The sequence below is a fragment of the Mytilus galloprovincialis genome, chromosome 3, assembly GCF_965363235.1.
Source record: "Mytilus galloprovincialis chromosome 3, xbMytGall1.hap1.1, whole genome shotgun sequence".
In the NCBI taxonomy this organism is placed as follows: domain Eukaryota; kingdom Metazoa; phylum Mollusca; class Bivalvia; order Mytilida; family Mytilidae; genus Mytilus; species Mytilus galloprovincialis.
Genome location: NC_134840.1, coordinates 42742367 through 42758565, shown reverse-complemented (window position 1 = coordinate 42758565; position 16199 = coordinate 42742367). Strand labels below are relative to the sequence as shown.

The window sequence follows — 16199 nt, the reverse complement described above, 5'->3', positions numbered from 1 at the left end:
ACCAGAGGGTGTGTCATAATTTATGAACGACTGCTTAGGGCAAAGTTCAAGGTCAAAAACTTTGGTTTCAGTTGACAACCCCATGTCCTATGGTAAAGATTGTGTCCGCTCTATATCTTGAGAACCGTTATCATTTCAAAGTTTATACTTGACATGTATATAAACCAACACCAAAGGGTGTGTCATAATTTATGTGCAACTTCCTAGGTCAAAGGTCAATGTCAAAAACTTTGGTTTCAGTTGACAACCCAATGTCCTATGGTAAAGATCGTGTCCGCTCTATATCTTGAGAACCGTTATCATTTCAAAGTTTATACTTGACATGTATATAAACCAACACCAAAGGGTGTGTCATAATTTATGTGCAACTTCCTAGGTCAAAGGTCAAGGTCAAAAACTTTGGTTTCAGTTGACAACCCCATGTCCTATGGTAAAGATCGTGTCCGCTCTATATCTTGAGAACGGTTATCATTTCAAAGTTTATACTTGACATGTTTATAAACCAACACCAAAGGGTGTGTCATAATTTATTTACAACTTCCTAGGTCAAAGGTCAAGGTCAAAAACTTTGATTTCAGTTGACAAACCTATGTCCTATGGTAAAGATATTTTAATGCACATTATTCACAGCGGGGCCCACAGAGATGGCTCCCATCTCAATGATATCTAGTTTTTTTTCTATAATTAAGGTAGATGGGGTGTCTAAATTATAATCCATAGAATCTTTAAATAATTTGCCAAAATGTAGTTCATATCCTGCTTGTTTAAAAACAGTAATAAAAAGAATGGGTCACCAGACTTATTTTCACACTACAGGTTGTGCAAAATTGTCAAGATTTTGTATAGATTATGCATGGAAAACCCAATTTTCCGCCATAAAACGCAACCCACACCATAGAATTTTGAGATAAAATATGACAAGATAGCCCCAATATTATGCTTTCAGATAAGAAAAAGAAAAAATGGGGTCACCGGACTCGTTTTCTTGCTACATGTAAAAATGGGTAAATTCCTAACACATTCTATAGAAAAAGTAACACTATCTGAATTATCTGCCCTTGCATTTGAGTTGCCTCCCCTTATTTGACAAAGTTGGAAAAAAATGAATAAAACAAAACAATTCTTTTTTTTGTAAAATACAATCATAAATATGATCAAACATGGCATTTTCTATATTTTGATGACAATTCTTACACATGAATTACCTACTACTATAAAAATTTGCACATTTTATCAAAGATCTAGACCTTGTTTTCTAGTATTTCAAAATCCAAGATGGAGGAAGACACCCTATCTACCTTAAATGATAGAATTTCAAGTTTTGAATGTTTCTGTTGAATATTGTATGAAGTATTTTGCAACATGACCAAAAGGGATGCTGAGAAATGGACACTCAATCTAACTTAACTAGCTTGTGTGAAAAAAAAATATTAAAATCACAAAAATACTGAACTCAGAGGAAAATTCAAAACTGAAAGTCCTTAATCAAATGGCAAAATTAAGAGATAATACAAATCAAATTAATGGATAACAACTGTCATATTCCTGACTTGGTACAGGCATTTTCTTATGTAGAAAATGATTTACATTTGAATTTTCCTTTTGGTTGAAATATTAACCACACATCATTTAAACAAATATCAGTTTTTCTGACCACTGGAAGAATTAATAAAAACCAAGATGTTGGCAAGCTGTTTCCAGCAGCATCAGTGGCAGTATGAACAGTGTATAAGTTTGATTAGGTCAGTCTAAGGGGTCAGCTGCGTCAACAATGTATTAGTTTGTGATTAGGTATAGTTTATGGTGAACCACTAGTGGTAGGTTAAAGATATTTGGTATGCAGTTGTATTAGTATTGGCACATCTCATTATCATGGATATGATTTTGACCCGCCCCTCAGTTTTGCTCTATTTACTTTAAAATTTTAGCTTAGTTTTCATGTATAAGTTTGTGATTAGGTCGGTTTATGGGGAACAACAAGTGGTAGGTCAATGATAATTGGTATGCAGTTGTATTAGTATTGGCATATCTCATTTCCATGGAGATTGTTTAGTAAAACTTAAATGTTAAAGTGTTGGTATTTTAATTTCAACATTTGCATTATGGAAATTACAAAAAAGCGAGACATATCTCTGTGATAACAGTTTATTTGACTTTCCTCTTGGTTGGAATATTAACCACAAATCGTTTAAACTTTTCCCCATTCCAAACTTAAAGACAAATTGAAAGAGTTGGTGTTGCTTCATTTCAAGAGAAGAGAATGGCCAACATAGATACAAGTATCTTGTCTAAGGGAGGGATAAATCAGACTTTGTAAAAAATCATCTGAATCTGATTCAAACCAAAAAGTCTCTGAAACCGATATTATCAAGATGCTTGATTTCTTGATTAACATTATATATTGTTATGTTTGGAGGACATAATTTCAACAAACTATCGGCATTCCATTAGGAACTACTTCTGATCACTTCTATTCTTGCCAACTTGCTCTTTTGTTCTTATGAGGCTGACTTCAAACAGGAATTTCGAAGGAAGAGAGAGTATCTTTTAACTTTCTTTTCGCTATATAGATGGTGTTTTCTCACTGAAAATTTTAAAAACTTGGTGACTGATGAATGCATCTATTGCAACGAACTTACATGAAGGATAATACTGATACAGTTATGTCTGCATTATATCTTGACTAACATCTACAAATTGACAATGATGGTTGGTTGAAAACAACACTTTACGACGAAAAAGATGAGTTCAGCTTCCCAGTTGTTAACTTTCCATTTCATGTACCAACAATCAAACAGCGCATGCATACAAGGTTTACATCTCAAAATTGATACAATATTCCCTAGCTTGTATTTCCTGTCATGATTTCCTTGAAAGAGGGTTGCTGCTCCTGAGAATGCTATTAAATCAAAAGTTCTAAATGGTGAAGTTGAAATCATCCCTTCGTGTATTTTACGGACGCTATAACGAGTAAGTTGACATTTAAGGAATATCCGTTTTACAGATGATTGCGGATATAGATATAAGAAGATGTGGTATGAGACCTATCTCTCCATCCAAGCCACAATTTATAAAAGTAAACAATTCTACTGAAGTAGGGCAAAGTATGGTCTTCAACACAGAGCATTGGCTCACACCGAACAGCTAGCTATAAAGGGTCCTAGCATGACTAATGTAAAACCATTCAAACGGGAAAACAATGGTTTAATCTATATAAAAAACGAGAAAGGAAAACCCAATGAACCACATCAACAAACGACAACCACTGAGCATCAGGTTCTTGACTAAAGACAGATACAATGGTCCTAATGTCGTAACTACAATTCCATTAGACTTGTTTCCAGGTTTGAACTAACATGAGCAATAAGACGGGTGCAACATGTGGATCGCGATATTCTTACCCCTCCGGTGCACATGAGATCACCCCAGTTTTTGATCGGGTTCGGGTTGCTTTGCCTTAAATTTTCTATGTTGTGTTTTGTGTACTATTTGTCTATTTCTTTTTTAGTCATGACGTATTCAGTTTATTTTCGATCTATGAATTTGAATGACCCTCTTGTACTTATCGCCCCACTTTTATAACCATTTGGTCGATGTCTTTGCTGGTGGACATTTAATCCCTGAGGACATCAATTACCAAGTAGCAATATTGTATGAATTTGCAAAGATCATGCAGAAGACTCGCTCGGACATCACCCAGTTTTAAAAAAAAGTGTTGTCTAAAATGGCAGGTGTCCTCTCATCCTCAGACATGACAAATATCACAAACATGATACATTCAGATCATCAAACTAATGCCAAAAACAATAATCTTCATACACAGTCATCTCGTTTCGAAATGTGAAGCCAATACATAAGGCTGCAAATATTTCAAATTTTCATAACAGATGCCCAATTCACTAGCAGTTTCACTACTAAAGAAATACCGAACTCCGAGGAAAATTCAAAACGGAAAGTGCCTAATGAAATGGCAAAATCAAAAGCTCAAACACATCAAACGAATGGATAACAACTGTCATTTTCCTGACTTGGTACAGGCATTCTTTATGTAGAAAATGGTGGATTAAACCAAGTTTCAATAGTCAGTTAAACAGTTAAACCTCTAGTATGACAGTATCTGACTTGGTACAGGCATTTTCTTATGTAGAAATTGATGGATTGAATCATTAAAATATTCCAAAGATCTTATAGACTACATACAATCAAAAATTTATTCATCTTGAAATAGTATTAAAACACATGACTCTTCTACACTTTATTCAAGTATTCCCTATTTCCAACTAAAAAGTAAAATCACAAAAATACTGAACTCCGCGGAAAATTTAAAACAAAACATCCCTAATCAAACGGCAAAATCAAATGATTAAACACATCAAACGAATGGACAACACTGTAAAAGACCTATTGAAAGAGTTGGTATTGGTTTGTTTCATAAAAAAGAATGGCCAACGTAGATACTTGTATCTTAAAATTGTGTCAAAGAAACAACAACCCGACAAAAGAGCATAAAAGGCTTTTCATTACAGCCAGAAAATCCAGCGACCGGTTTGCGGATTTCTTGTCTGAGAGAGGGATCAATCGCACTATGTAAATAAAAACCACTCTGATTCAACAAAAAATATTCTGAAACTGACATCTTGATTTCTTGATTTACAACATTTTTGTTACGTTTTGATGTACGCGGGTGCACGTAACTGAAATCTTAATTGACTAGGATTGTCAGTTTTCCTATCGAAGGTCGGTGGTTTTCTTTTCTGTTAGTGTTGTTCACGCAACGTTGTCAATATAATGGAATTTGATGCGACTGTCATACAAGTAAGAGGTTTAGCCAGCTATAAAACTAGGTTGAATCCGCCATTTTCTACATAGAAAATGTCTGTACCAATTCAGGAATATGACAGTTGTTATCCATTCGTTTGATGTGTTTGAGCTTTTGATTTTGCCATTTGATTAGGGACTCTCCGTTTTGAATTTTCCCCGGAGTCTGTTTTTTTTTTAAATGTTTTTACTTTGTTATCCGGGCACTCCGGCTGCCCCCACCAATCAGAACTGGCCGCAACGAAATAGCCCAGAAGTGGCACCTTAAAGTGGCGCTAAAACACCAACATTCAATCAATTCTACAAACTATCGGCATACCTAAAGGTTCCAACTTTGACCTTCTTCTTGCCGACTTGTTCCTTTATTTTTATGAGGCTAACTTCATACAGGAACTTCTCACGAAGGAAGAAAAGAAATAAGCAGTATCCTTTAACATTACTAACTGCTATAAAGAGGATGTTCTCTCACTTAATAATTGGTGACTATGTTGAACCCATCTATCCCATTGAACTTGATATAATGGGCACAACAGATACAATTAAGTTTGTCTCATATCATGGTTTACATCTATAAAAGAGGGTCGGTTAAAAACATAACTTTTGATGACTTAAGCTTTCCAATTGTGAACTTCTCATTTCTATGTAGCAACATCCAGCAGCCTCTGTATACGGAGTACATATCTCTCAATTGATACGATATTTCCTGGCTTGTATTTCCCCGATAGAGGGTTGCTGCTCACAAGAAAGCTTTCAAAAATAAAGTTCATATGGTGAAGAAGTGCACTATTGTTTGTCGTTTTGTCTTTTCCTTAAAAGGCAATAGTATTATCAGTTTATTTTCAATTTATAAGTTGGGATGTCACTCTGGTATCTTTCGCCCCTCTTTTACAAGTTTAAGTTTATGATTAGATCAGCTTCACAGGAACAACTTGTGGTATGTCAATGATATCAGTTATGTAGATGAGTTAGCTTTGGCACGTCTCATTAACATGGAGGTTATAAGACCTTTCCTCATAATGGTTCATTGACTTAAACTTTGCATAGTTTCCTTGTTAAATATTGTGTCAATGGTGTTTGGTATGCAGATGAATTACAACGTGAGTGACATTACATGCTCCGCTTTTCACAAATGTTTGAAAAGTCAAAGACGAGTGCGTATTACCATACTCCATTACGTCTTTTTCGAGACAGATATACGTCTTGTCTTCTGTAAATACTGGAGCATTAAAACTACATTTTACAGTCCGAATCACATCATAAAATGATTTATTTAGTCTAATAACCAAAATATAAAAGCCGTAAAATATGTTAAAACGCTACTAATTTAATTTAAACTTTGTGTTTGTTGAGATGTTGGTATGTGACTTCATCAGGGGTGGATCAGGAATCATCTAAATAGAGGGGTGAATCCAATAAATCTGAAGATATTTTTGGACGATTTTCTGCTAAAAAAATATATATACTTTCTAATAAAAGGGAGCGTACGCCCCTGAATCCGCCACTGATCATAATTGTGGTTTCTATAGAACTATTTCTAAATTCTTGTATTCGTTTAAAAGAAAGTGGAATAACCTAGGTCCTCGACCCAAACCTCTAATGTTAGAAGAACAAAAAGAAGTTGATAAGTATCCTTTTGGTCAACCTTAAACACAACTGATCATTATTTTAAAATCTATCAAATATCACTTTCGTGTATTCATAATTTTACATGAGCCTATTCCATAATGTTAAATACAATTGAGAATTGAAAAGCATTTTACCCTTTAAGTACGGAAACTAACTGATGACACTCATACATGTCAGGTGATTTTGAATTGAAAGACGAATAATCTGAAGTATATTTTGAGTTCTTTGCATCGAGACAGATAAAAAATTTAACACAAATATCGGAAGCTAAGTGTTGAATATGTTTCTACATACTGAAATGTAATAAGAATATCATTTTACCTCTATTCTTATAAAGGATAAAATTATTTATGAATAACACACATTAAGGAATATATCTTTACATCTTTTTTTTTACCGAAAAAAACTTATCATTTATTAGCGGTCAAATCACTGTAACTGATCTGTAGGTATAAATCAAAAATGTTTCTTACATTCAATTTTTCAGTATTTAGATCGTGTAAGATCAAGCCTAGCACAAGGCCTTGTCTTCTAGTGTTCATCATGGCGTTGTGGTATGACAACAAGTTCTAAAGTACGATCGCCATACGGTAAAGTATTGTTCTGTTCTTCAGCTATCATCATGCTTAAATTTTTCTTTTTGAGAATTTTCTTAAAACGGTATCATGTGTTGTTTTTTTTTTTTGTATTTTTTTGTAAATGTGTTTTTTATTGTCTAGTATACAATATCATAGAATTTAGATTTAGATTTTATTGTACTTTTTCTATGTACTTTTGGTTATTTTACCTATCGAGATTGAAAACGAAATGTATAAATGTTTATTGTTATAGTCTACTGTTGGTGAATTTTTATACGTGTTTCTGTCTGATAGATGTAAAATAATTGAAGCATATATTATTTCTTCTGATTATTGCGGCGTGAAATTAACGTGTAAAAAGATTTCCAATCAAACAAGTATATGCTGTATATATACGCTATTGTAATATTATTATTCCTTGATGGGTGCATTTTACATAGACAAATAAAATCGTATAATATAATCAAAATGAGGATGTTAATTTGATGTATGCCTTTTTGTGCTTCTTCGTTACATTTGTTGTTTTTATAGTTATTAAGATGATAACACAATGTTGACTGCTGTACCCCTATTTTTGACATTTTTAACTATTGTGTCTGTTTGTTTTGTTCACGCATCGGTGACAATATAATGTAATTTGATTGGACTGTCATACAAGTGAGAGGTTTAGCTAGCTATAAAACCAGGTTCAATCCACCATTTTCTACATTTGAAAATGCCTGTACCAAGTCAGGAATATGACAGTTTTTGTCCATTCGTTTTTGATGCGTTTTGTTATTTGATTTTGCCATGTGATTATGGACTTTCCGAATTGATTTTCCTCTGAGTTCAGTATTTTTGTGAGTTTACATTATATTTCACACATAATTTCTTATCATATGATTTAGTTTTCTTATTTTAACTGAAGCTTGGCATTGCATGAACAAAGGATACGTAATCAACGTCCTATTAAATTTGCAAAATGTATATTTCCATTCTGGGTTCCAATCCATAAATTATCTTTTTCATCTCTAGCGATACTCCTTGGTTCTTGGATCATTTCTATTTCGGATAAAACGCGCTTGAAGACGGCATCATATGACAAAAGGTGCAAACTGTTTGTTTCAATATCGACAACTATTATATCTCCATCCGAAGTGCAGCATACACCTCGCGGTATGAAATCATCTGACAGTTGCGGATTACCTTCGTAGCATCCCACTTCTTCGTTGTCTTTGAAAACGAACACAGCAAGCTGTATCCAGTCCGATATAACAACAGACTGATCTTTGTTGATTGCTATCCTTGCTGGATATTGTACATTTCTGCTTCTGAGCGTAGTCCGTAGTTCTCTACCAGATGAAACACTCGACAAATATCCGTCCGTGTTGTCAGTGGTGTCGAAAAATGTTTCTTTTTGTACAAAACCTACCAAACAGTTCCCTTCCTCGTCCAGAGCCAGACCTCTGGGACAGTTTTTAGTTTTTAAAAATGTCTTTCCCTTACCTAGGCTGTTGATAGTAATTATCTTCCTTTGTGAGTTACATGATATAAATAGCGTTCCATCTTGTTTTCCGACAATATCATCCATTGGATAATCTAGTTCCGTCGATAATATGATTTCACCATTCTGTTTAAAGTGCTCTAAAATCTTATCATTTCCCACACACACCCAAACTGTATCATCCGGCATAGGAAATAACCCTGTGACAAGGCTCCTTTTTGTTGAACAGACAAAAGAATTTGCTACATCATATCGTTTACCACCGACAGATAACTTGGGAATTGTAGGATTCACTTTTCCAAAAAGTCGTGCCATATCCGATATACAAACTTTGTTAGAAACAAAATCAATGTCTGTTATGTTTTTGGGCGACATTTTCTTTTGCAAGGATTCTGACAGGCATGCATTCAGATCTTTGCCATGACAACTAATATCTATTTCATCAGCGTCTTTCAGAAATTTCTGTGCAAAATGAAATCTACTCTCTACAGATATTTTAAACTTTGTTAGTTGTGTGGCCTCTTGTTTTAGTTGTTCATTATATTTATTTACAAAAGCCATAACTTCTGAACATAGTTCGTTTTCAATTTTCTTAACAAAATCATTTAACAATTCTGCACGTTCATTGATCATGAGAATAGCTTTGTTTTCAAATACATGCAGTCTGTTTGTTTCATTTTCCATTTGTCTCATTGCCTCCTTGATATTTGATGAGCGTTCTGGGTGTTCCAATGTTTGTTTGAGGTTTAATCTAATTTCTTTTGCTAGAGAAGTAAAGTCTCTAGTGTCATGCAACTTATGTGCTGTCATGTTGCATATTTCGCATACTGCAATTTGACATTTTAAACAGAACAGAAAAAGGGACTTTTCCGGGTGTATCTTACATGTACGTTGTTGCATGAGATTCACGTCTTCTAGTGGATAGGTTGTATGGTCTTTTAGTAGTTTAGACATTGAATGAATGGCCTCACATGCTTTGCAGAAAGTCCGGTCGCATTGCTTGCAGGTAACGACACCAGAATCGTTGGTTTTGCATGCATCACAAGTAGGTTTAGCATTCTGTTCAAGATTCTCAATGAAAGTATTCTTTTTGAAACCTTTAGCTCCTACCAATGGAACATCTACAACTTTGTCACAAAGAGGACATTTTATTTGTTCATTGTTATAATTTGACATTATATACTGACCCAAACACCACGAACAAAATGAATGATAGCATGGCAACAACCTAGGCTCTACGTAATCCTTTTTACATAAAAAGCAAACCATCACGTCAGATTTGTTTTCACTACGTATCATCTTTTTGGAAACAAAATCCATCACTATTGGGTCATTAACCTGATGAATTGGGATATTTGATTTACAAGTGTCCGTCGTTTGTGCTGTTCCATCGTTTTCATTTTTATCGCTCTCTTCTCCTTCGTGTGTGGTAACATCATCACTGGTTGGACTTTTTTCTTCAGTACAATTCTTTTTGTCAGTAGGTACAATGTCGTCTTCTAACGACGCACTCTTTATTGTTTGTTCCTCTTTTGACAATTTTTCTGGTATATTCGAGTCTGTTGATTCCCCCTCCTTGGATATAGTGTCTGTAATCTCTTTATTGTCGCCATTGTCTGTCTGATCTGGTGGTGGATCAGTGAGCAATTCACCTTTACTTAGATTTGAGCTTGATATGTTCTTGCGTTCATCTTCATCACTGTTGTTTTTATTATCTTTCTCTCTGTTATTTTTGTCATCTTCCTCTTCGTTGTTTTTGTCATCTTCATCTTCGTTGTTTTTGTCATCTTTTTCTCTGTTGCTTTTGTCATCTTCCTTTCCCTTGTTTTTGTCATCTTCGACTTTAGTATGTTGCTCTTGTGGAATTAAATCACGCTGATCATTTAGGCCTCCAGTGTTTTCCTTTGATGCAACATTATTATCATGGTTGTCTATTTCACTATTATTTTCAAGTTTTTCATCATTTTCATCGACAGATTTTCCAAGGGAAACACTAGATTTATTTGTTTCACTGTTCTTATTCATGGTATTTCCGTTGTCAGTCTTGTTTAATATATCGCTTTTGCCATCTTCTGGTTTTATTTTTTCCGTACCAACAGAAGACCCCATCTTATCCTATTTATTTTAGATTATTAATCTGTCAAAAGACAACTTTCAGCAACCTTCTTCTTCTATCAGAATTCACTTATGACAAATCTTAGTTGATATATAGTTCACTAAAAGCTTACATAATGGACTTAAGCTGAATAATTAAAAGCCAATACACGAATTAACTCCCAGTTCGTCGCTTAAATTTGAAAAAAAAGACAAACATCTTTTCTTTTAAATCAACCCATATTTTAAGTACTAGTTAAGTAATCATATAAGTAATGCCTAGATATTATGCTGTCGATAATTCGATTCTCATATAATATTAAAAGAACTACACAGTTCAATTCTTCAACAGCATACACGCAAATATTTCATTTAACCATCTTATTCAGCTGGGAAAGTAAATGTTAGCTAAAACACAACAAACGTGATGTAATGAGCTTAGTCGTGCGTTTATTACTATTTGCAAACAATTGTTGTTTTTGTTTAGATCGACCTCATGTAAAACTAGCTAAGCAACCACATATGCAAGAAAAATAATACAATGGTAATTTTGTGGCAAAAGTAACGTGCAAGCTATTATTTTATTTCTTTTGTGCACATACCTCATTTTTACGATCCTCAGTATGAATTGATACAAGTAAGATGGTCCGTGTAACACTTATCAATTCAGAGTTTTGAAATTTTAAGATTTTAAGATTTTTGGAATTTTGATCAAAATTTTAAAATAGCAAAATTCTCAAATTGTGTAAAAGTTTTGAAATTTTGAAATTTTAACCAAATAATTAAAATATTAAAATTCTAAATATCGTTTTTAAATTTGATAGTTTAGAAATTTGATCAAACTTTAAAAGTACAAAACTGAACGTGCAATTTTGATTATTTTACTTTTTGAAAGTTTGATTTTTCAATTTTTTATTAAAATATCAAAAATAGAAAAGGGGAAAAAGAGGGGAACATGTAAACACGGCTCTGATTATAATCCTTCTTAGTTAGGAATAAATAGCACGAAATATATCAAATCATTTTTAATTACAAAATAAAAAATTAAAAGAATTTTTTTTAACATATATTCATCACATGGGATAACAGTACTGAAATTTTAAGATTGTGCATCTATTAAAAAAGTATTCAAACCTATTTAAACCGGCATCAAAAAGGCCAGGGGCTCCTGAATTGGGACAGGCGCAGGTGCACAAATGCGACAGGGTTAACATGTTTCGTGAGATCACAACCCTCCCCTATACCTCTAGCCAATGTAGAATGAACTAACACATAGCAATACGCACAGTAAAACGCACTTTAAAAGAAATCCAAGTACTTTGTCAAAAAAGGAAACAAAAGAAACTAATCAAAATGACAATGATAATAAATCAACCAAGGAATACTATATATAAAGCTATAGCAGCCAGCTCCAGACCTCAATTAAACTAATTGAAAGAGTGTCTCTTCATCATACGAATAACAAGCACAATACCTCCCTGTTGTATTTATTGCTATCATTAATGAAATATTTGTCACTGGAAACCAAAAATCGATAATTCAAATAGGTTCTTTACATACAAATTTCAAAGAAACTAAGGATTTAGTTCGCTCGAGCAAAGTAGCCATTATATATGGATTTTGATATGTTTAATAGATATAGGAAGATGTGGTATGAGTGCCAATGGACTCGACAACTCGACATCCAAGTAACAATTTATATAAGTAAACCATTATAGGTTAAGGTCAGGCCTTCAACACTGAGTCTTGGTTCACACCGAACAGCAAGCTATAAAGTGCCACAAAAATTACTAGTGTTAAACCATACAAACGGGAAAACCAACGGTCTTATCTATATCAAAACGAGAAGCGAGAAGCACGTATGCTACATCAACAGACGACAACCATTGTACACCAGATTACCTTAACTTTGGCGAAACATCTCTTTAATTGTTTCGGTTCTTATATTTACTTCACTTTCAAATATTCAGTTTTCAGCGTTCTGTAGGTGAATGCTTTAACTTAAAATTCAGCGTTTTAAATGTACTGTTTTTTTTCGAGAGCAACATTGGTGTATGGCCAAAAATGGAAAAATCCATCATGCAGCTGACAGCATGGCACTCTCTTCACACGCCCCATTCTGATTGGACGTACCTGTGTTCTTTTACTTTGCTCATATAAAATTGAGAATGGAATTGGGGAATGTGTCAAAGAGACAACAACCCGACAATGCATGGAACAGAAAACAGCAGAAGGTCACCAACAGGTCTTCAATGCTGCGAGAAACTCCCGCACCCGGAGGCGTCCTTCAGCTGGCCCCTAAGCAAATATATATACTAGTTCAGTGAAAATGAACGCCATACTAAACTCCAATTGGTACACAAGAAACTAAAAATAATACAAGACTAACAAAGGCTAGAGGTTCCTGACTTGGGACAGGCGCAAAAATGCGGCGGGATTGTATTGAACTATTTAATTGCTCAAAGTCCAGTTGAAAATATATATACATACTCAACCTTACCATACTATTTGACCTACTGCGAGTTGGTCAGTTTTTACTGTTACTCCTAAAATACGGATGCTGGGTAAACCATCAAGTAAAATGGTCATTATCAGAGCCGTGTGTCTTGTTTTAAAATGCTTTTTCTTCTTTCGAGAAGTATTTATTTTGTCATCCTATTTTTCACCGCTTAGAACTGTCCGTGCCTGTGGTTTTATCTTATACATTAACTTTTATGAATCAGCATGTTTTCATTTTGTTTCGTTTCGTTTCGCAGTTTACAGGTACCCCTCATTTCGCCCCTTTTCTATTTTTGATATTTTAATCAAACATTTAAAAAATCAAACTTTCAAAAAGTGAAATAATCAAAATTGCACGTTCAGTTTAGTATTTTGAAAGTTTGATCAAATTTCTAAACTATCAAATTTAAAAACGATATTTAGAAATTTGCGATATTTTAATTATTTGGTTAAAATATCAAAATTTTAAAACTTTTACACAATTTGGAATTTTGATATTTTAAAACTTTGATCAAAATTCCAAAAATCTAAAATTCAAAACTTTTTAAAACTTTGAATTGATACGTGTTACACGGACCTAAGATAATTGCATAACATTAAATATACGCTGACATAATTTGAATTAGAAAAAATGGCCTTTGTATCTAGACTGGATTATACAATTCTCCATTGGTTTATCAAAATGCATTTCCAATTATCTTCAAATTTGAATGCCGATTTAATTTCATTCTTGAATAAAACAGTTATATTATTTATTTATTAATCTTCTTGCAAGTTGTCAACCTAATTAACGTTACCAATTCAGGATTATTCATATGGAAATTTTAAGTTTACACATATATGAAACAAGCTGTTTCTTTCGTGCAGTTGGTGTTAATGATTAATAATCGCTTCATTAGCTCTTGCTGAAATTAAAATTAATCTAACTGCCTCAATGGTTTCGTGCATGCTTCCAGTGCATGAGTACCTAGTGTAACCAAAGTCTGCTTTACATGTAACACCCGTAGTGTTGTTCATGTATGGACAGATTCATCAAAAGTATCAGATGTTTTCCACTCGCTCCGATAATTGATATATATTTTTTTTTTGGACTTATTGAATTTGCCATGGTGATCCACAGTCGAGGAAAAGAAGATGGGATTTTGATTATGTCAATTGGAACACATCCGTCGTCATACCTTGAAATGGATATTACATCACGTTCAACTAACTCCGTAAAACCGAATGCATGTGGTATGATTGCTATATCATCTCTTAATGACCACCCTACAACGTGTCGTCGCTTGACAATTTCACTGAGTCTTTCTGAGTTAATTGTAGATCTTGTCTTGGTGGTTCTTCTTGCTGTTTCAGTTTCTATCTGTCTATTTATCAAACAATATCATTGGAGACACGCATCTACTTATAAATTGAACACTTACGAATGAATAAAGACAACAGTAGTACATCCCTGTTCGAACCACATCATCAAGTGACAACTACTGAACATCAGATTACTGACATGGGACATTTGCAAACAATTGCAGCGGCTTTTTATTTGTAACAAAAGCTCAACAACAAGAGGAAAATTTTGTAAAAGACAGAAGCAGAGTACAGATATTACTTTACGAACTCAGTAGTGACTGCAAAAGAGAAGAAAAATATACCAAAGGGACATTCAAACTCATAAGTCGAAATATAAAATGATAACGCAATGGCTATAATAGAAAATAGACAAACAGTACATAAAACATAACATAGAAAACTGAGCAACACGAACCCCTCCAAAAACGTCTCAAGTACTCCTAAAGGGTAAGTAGATCCTGCTTCACATGTTACCTCGTCGTGTAACTGTTGCTCTTGTTAGTTCAAATCCCGTAATAAGCCTTATTCGGTAGGTAGTATTCGTTAACAGGGGGACGGGATTGTAGTAACGACGATTGGAACATATCCACTATCGTATGTGAAACGGATATTCCATAACGGTCAACCAACTCGTAATGGTGTCCGTAAAATTTCCGAAGTGATGATTTGAACTTCATCTCTTGTGTAACTTTTGGTTTAATAGCTTCCTTTTGAGCAGCAAACCTCTACCAAGGAAATCATGATAGGAAATACAAGCCCTGAAATATTTTCTCACCTGAGAGATATGTACTCCGTTTGGAGGCGCTGCTGTAATGTTGCAAGAATAGGAAAGTTTACAATTAGGAGTTGAAATCATTCCTTTTGTCATTAAGTTTTGATTCAATTTCTAGATGTAGATCAAGAAATGGGGCATACTCAACTGTATATATATATGGTGTATCCATTATCTCAAGTTCGATGGGATTGATGAGTTCAACAGTCACCAAATTTTGAGAATTTAGTGAGAAAACATTTTCACGGAATACAATTAATCCCTCCCTAAGACAGGAAACCCGCCTCTAGACGACAGATTTTATCGCTGTATTGAAGACCCATTGGTGGCCTTGGGTTGTTTTTTCTCTTTGGTCAAGTTGTTATCTCTATGCACATAAAAAGGGGATTCATGGAGCACTTGGAAGGCCCAGCAATATAACGTTGTTTGTAAAAAATTAAGACACTATTGACTATATGTAGTTTGAGTATCCAATACAGTGATGAAAGGCCAGTTCTTTGTCTTTGGTTGAATTTCCAAATGAACAAAGAACATATCTATTAGTATCCAGGGTTTCCTTCTAGGTATGTGTTGTTGAAGGATATGTTGATTTTTCCTGGAAAATTGTTTATATCTAATTCATTTAACAAGCAGTTAATGTAATGTAAGTTACATACAAAAACTATCTTGTTTGGCGCTTTGTCTGTAGGGATAACAACTGTCATGAAGGTATGGCAGGCGTTTTGCAAAATCGGGATCTTTAAAGATTGATGTTGTATGGGTTTTCATAGAAGACATGAAAGAATCTAAAGACTTTTGAACATCATTTAGAGTAGTTATGGAAAGATCATCCAATGGGATAAGACTGTATATACAAACACACCTGAAGTATCATAAGTGTAATTAGTAAAGATATAACAGAGCCAACAATAGAGAAGTAAGCTGACCTCCTGCATTTGGAAACAAGTAGGTAGACTTGGGTAGATTTTGGTCCTTTGATTAAGTT

General features: G+C 34.0%; 1 protein-coding gene across 1 annotated transcript; it reads right to left on the bottom strand.

Annotated features, from left to right (window-relative positions):
* Window positions 1–7466: 7466 nt before the first annotated feature.
* Window positions 7467–9610, bottom strand: LOC143066427 (uncharacterized). Its single transcript, XM_076239358.1, has one exon. It carries the CDS (start codon window positions 9457–9459, stop codon window positions 7960–7962), a length of 1500 nt encoding a protein of 499 aa, XP_076095473.1. The 5' UTR covers window positions 9460–9610; the 3' UTR covers window positions 7467–7959.
* Between the last annotated feature and the right edge of the window lie 6589 nt (window positions 9611–16199).